At 43.7% G+C, this 5000-nt stretch overlaps 1 protein-coding gene across 1 annotated transcript in view; it reads left to right on the top strand.

Annotated features, from left to right (window-relative positions):
• LOC143295072 (microtubule-associated serine/threonine-protein kinase 3-like) overlaps positions 1–5000 on the top strand; it is a 337212-nt gene that overhangs the window by 79990 nt on the left and 252222 nt on the right. Inside the window, exon 7 of the mRNA XM_076606630.1 lies at positions 2795–2900. Coding sequence (XP_076462745.1) covers positions 2795–2900 — 106 coding nt within the window. The remainder of the gene's footprint in view (positions 1–2794; positions 2901–5000) is intronic.

The raw sequence follows: 5000 nt of genomic DNA, 5'->3' as shown, positions 1-5000 counted from the left end.
TGACTCCTCCTTTTCTTTACAGTTCAAAGCTCTCTTGACTCCTCCCCTTCTTTACAGTTCAAAGCTCTCTTGACTCCTCCTTTTCTTTACAGTTCAAAGCTCTCTTGACTCCTCCCCTTCTTCACAGTTCAAAGCTCTCTTGACTCCGCCCCTTCTTTACAGTTCAAAGCTCTCTTGACTCCTCCCCTTCTTTACAGTTCAAAGCTTCTTGACTCCTCCCCTTCTTTACAGTTCAAAGCTTCTTGACTCCTCCCCTTCTTTACAGTTCAAAGCTTCTTGACTGCTCCCCTTCTTTACAGTTCAAAGCTCTCTTGACTCCTCCCCTTCTTGACTCCTCCTCTTCTTTACAGTTCAAAGCTCTTTTGACTCCTCCCCTTCTTTACAGTTCAAAGCTCTCTTGACTCCGCCCCTTCTTTACAGTTGATTCCTCCTTTTCTTTACAGTTCAAAGCTCTCTTGACTCCTCCCCTTCTTTACAGTTGACTCCTCCCCTTCTTTACAGTTCAAAGCTCTCTTGACTCCTCCCCTTCTTTACAGTTGATTCCTCCTTTTCTTTACAGTTCAAAGCTCTCTTGACTCCTCCTCTTCTTTACAGTTCAAAGCTCTCTTGACTCCGCCCCTTCTTTACAGTTCAAAGCTCTCTTGACTCCTCCCCTTCTTTACAGTTCAAAGCTCTCTTGACTCCTCCCCTTCTTTACAGTTGATTCCTCCTTTTCTTTACAGTTCAAAGCTCTCTTGACTCCTCCCCTTCTTTACCTATCATCCATACCCAGCTAGGAGACTTCGCCCTTCTCTCTGCCTGCCTGCCTGCCTGCCTGCCTGTCCGTCTGTCTACATGACTGTCTCTTTGTCTCTCTGTGTGTCTCTGTCTAAATCAGTCTCTGTCTGTCTGTCTGTCTGTCTTTCTCTTTTTCTTTTTTCTTCTTTCCTCTTTCCATATCTTTTTTTGTTTTTTTCATATATATATATATATATATATATATGAACCTAAGGGCTTGGTGGAAAACATTATCGTTGTGCTTATTTAAATACGTTGGTAAATTTTCGTTTAATTCGTATTGACTCTTGGCCCCCGAGCCCCCCCCCCTCCCCGCACCCTCACCCCCCCCCCAACTCCACCCGCCCCCTTCCCCTTTCTTCCTCTCTGTCTCTGTCTGTCTGTCTGTCTGTCTCTCTCCTTTCTCTCGCTTTGTCAACACACAAACACACTAACACAATCCACAAACACACACACACATACACATGTGCACGCAGAAACACACACACACACACACACACACACACACACTCACGCACTAACACACACGCACACACTAACACACAAACTAACACACACGCGCGCGTGCGCGCGCACACACACACACACACACACTCCCGCACTAACACACACGCACACACTAACACACAAACTAACACACACAAACACACACAAACACACACACACACACACACCCTAACCTTCTCACAGGAAACAGAAAAAGAGGTGATTTTAAAACAGACAGACAGAGAGACAGACAGGCAGACAGAGAGACAGACTGAGGGAGGGAAAGAAGCAGGAGAAATCAATTGTGACATCCATGTAAGCTGAGAGAAGACAGTAATGTCACTGGAGGAGTGTACACGGGTTTGTGAAAAACGATAGGACAAAGGGATTCTCTCTCTCTCTCTCTCTCTCTCTGTGTGTGTGTGTGTGTGTGTGTGTGTGTGTGTGTTGTTTTTGGTTTCAATGGTTATTGCTGTCTGACGATGCTGTATTATTGCATTGTAACCCAGGACTGATGTATTATTTCCTTTTGCACGTGGCATTTTCATCTAAGAGCTGTGTGTGTGTGTGTGTGTGTGTTGTTTTTGGTTTCAATGGTTATTGCTGTCTGACGATGTTGTATTATTGCATTGTAACCCAGGACTGATGTATGATTTCCTTTTGCACGTGGCATTTTCATCTAAGAGCTGTGTGTGTGTGTGTGTGTGTGTGTGTGTGTGTGTGTGTGTGTTTCAGTTCTATGTGTGTGCGTGCGTGCGCGCATGTGTGTGTCAGTATTCGTATGCATGCGTTTGTATTGACTTTATTTGTTCTTTTTTTTTTAAACTTTAGTTTATTCATTAGCAGATATACACAATACGTGTAAATATCTACATGTTTGCTTATTTTCTAATATGCTTATTCTCACTCAATATTATTTACGAAATCAGCAACTTATCATTCATATTTTTTTTTAATAGTGCATTTTTATTGGTTGGTTGTTTACTCACCTGTCCTGTTTACTTACCAACTTTACTTACTGACTCATACGCTCACTCTTTCTTTGTAACTTTTATGTTTACTTTCTTACCTACCTTCCCACCCCGCACCCGCATATATTACCTTTCCTTCATCTCTTCCTTCCTTCCTTCCTGACTTATACTCAGCATGCATACCTACCTACTTACCTATTTACCTGTCTACATACATACATATTTTTACTTACTTACTTACTTACTTACTTACTTACTTACGTATTGACTGACTTTACTGAGATGCATTGACTTACTCACTTACTTATTGACTGACTTTACTGAGATGCATTGACTTACTCACTCACTTATTGACTGACTTTACTGAGATGCATTGACTTACTTATTGACTGACTTTACTGAGATGCATTGACTTACTCACTCACTTACCTACCCTCTTACTAACAAACAAACAAATAAACTATAACTAACTAGCTCAATCACTCACTCACTCACTCACTTACTTACTCCCTTGCTAACATATTCACTCACTGACTCACTGTGATTGCTGATGGTTGCAGAGAGAGCACACGATGGCGCGCCGAAATAGCCGGAAGCAGCGAAAGTCCTTGACCTCCATGACCCCTTCCCCACCTCAGTCACACCAGTCCTCCGCCCACACCTCAGGTCAGCTGATCCCAGTTTGCCTTGTCTTGCCTTGCCTTGCCTTGCTTTGCCTTACCTTGCCTTGCCTTGTCAATGATTTTCAGTTCATGTTTGCGCTTGGCTTTTCTTTTTCTCTTTATTATCATTATTATTATCATTATTGTTATATATATATATATTTTTATTTTTATTTTTATTTTTTTTTTTTTTTTATATTTTTTTTGTACAGCCTTTCAGATATTTCTTGTGACCCTCGTACAGTTGGTAGTGAAGATCTCTTCCGAGGTGCTATGACCTGTGGTCTCTGTCACGTTCTGATCTGTTCTCTGTTCCGTTGTGTTCTGTTCTGTGGTTCTCTGTTCCGTTGTGTTCTGTTCTGTGGTTCTCTGTTCCGTTGTGTTCTGTTCTGTGGTTCTCTGTTACATTCTGATCTGTTCTGTGGTTCTCTGTTACGTTCTCATCTGCTCTGTGGTTCTCTGTTACGTTCTCATCTGCTCTGTGGTTCTCTGTTACGTTCTCATCTGTTCTGCTCTGTTTCGTGGTGTTCTGTTCTGTGATTCTCTGTTACGTTGTCACCTGTTCTGCTCTGTGGTTCTCTGTCACGTTGTCACCTGTTCTGCTCTGTTTCGTGGTGTTCTGCTCTGTGGTTCTCTGTTACGTTGTCACCTGTTCTGCTCTGTTTCGTGGTGTTCTGTTCTGTGATTCTCTGTTACGTTGTCACCTGTTCTGCTCTGTTTCGTGGTGTTCTGTGATTCTCTGTTACGTTGTCATCTGTTCTGCTCTGTGGTTCTCTGTTATGTTCTGCTCTGTTTCGTGGTGTTCTGTTCTGTGGTTCTCTGTTATGTTCTGCTCTGTTTCGTGGTGTTCTGTGATTCTCTGTTACGTTGTCATCTGTCCTGCTCTGTGGTTCTCTGTTACGTTGTCACCTGTTCTGCTCTGTGGTTCTCTGTTACGTTGTCACCTGTTCTGCTCTGTGGTTCTCTGTTACGTTGTCATCTGCTGTCTGTTGGTTCTCTGTTATGTTCTGCTCTGTTTCGTGGTGTTCTGTTCTGTCGTCTGTTACGTTAGTGTCCTGCTCTGTTGTGCTCTGTCGGTTCTCTGGTGACTGTGTTTGGTTCTGTTCTGCTCTGCACTGTTGTGAGGGGTCATCTTTCTGTTCCAATCTGGAGGAAGGTCGTTTTACATGTTTTTATTATTTTTTATGTGTGAAATGGAGACTGATGGCGGACGCATGGATATTTGATGCAGCTGAGATTGTATACTTCTGAGCCTCCCTGAAAAACTGAAAGTGTTCTGTTCTGATGTGTCCTGTGCTGTATTCTATTATGTACTGGTTTGTTTTATGCATCACAGGTGCGCGCTCTGATCTGATGTGATCTGTTTTGTTTTTGGTCTGTTTCGATCTGAACTGTTTTGTGTCTGGTGATCTGTTGTGCTCTGTTGCGTTGTGTTCTTTATGCTGCCTGTTGGAGTGCGTGTGAGTGTGTATGTGTGTGTGTGTGTGTGTGTGTGTGTGTGCGTGCGCCCGCGCGTGCGTGCGTGTGCGTGTGGGCGTGAGCGTGTGGGCGTGTTGTTGTGTGTTGTTATTTTGTTTGTTTGTCAGTTTTTCTCCCACGTATCTTCATCAGTCGACGGATCACGCTTTAAACAATGATCAAAAGGTCGCCCCACGCGCGCGCGCGCGCGCGCGCACACACACACACACACACACACACACACACACACACACACACACACACACACACTGAGGTGTCACCAAATCTGTGTTACCGTGACACTGCGTGCTGGCACCGAGAATGGCGATAAAAAACAGCAACAAAAAGCAGTGCTCAACAAGTCCTTTTAGATTCCCGGGGCCTCAGATTACCCGGAGCCGTTAATGATCCTGGTGTTGCGAAAGATGCTTCACACACACACACACACACACACACACGGACACGGACATTGTTTTATTGCCATTGACAATACTATCCTTTGGCCAGGATGGGGGGGGGGGGGGGGGGGGGCAAATAATGTATGAACAAAAGAATTACAACGGTTTACAGAGAAATTGACACATTGCTAAGAGTAAAAAAGAAAATCAACGACAAACAACAACAACAACAGCAACAACAAAATCAT

This window comes from Babylonia areolata, chromosome 20, assembly GCF_041734735.1.
Source record: "Babylonia areolata isolate BAREFJ2019XMU chromosome 20, ASM4173473v1, whole genome shotgun sequence".
NCBI classification, from domain to species: Eukaryota; Metazoa; Mollusca; class Gastropoda; order Neogastropoda; family Buccinidae; genus Babylonia; species Babylonia areolata.
The sequence above is the reverse complement of the archived record's forward strand: the minus strand, read 5'-3'. Positions and strand labels throughout refer to the sequence as shown.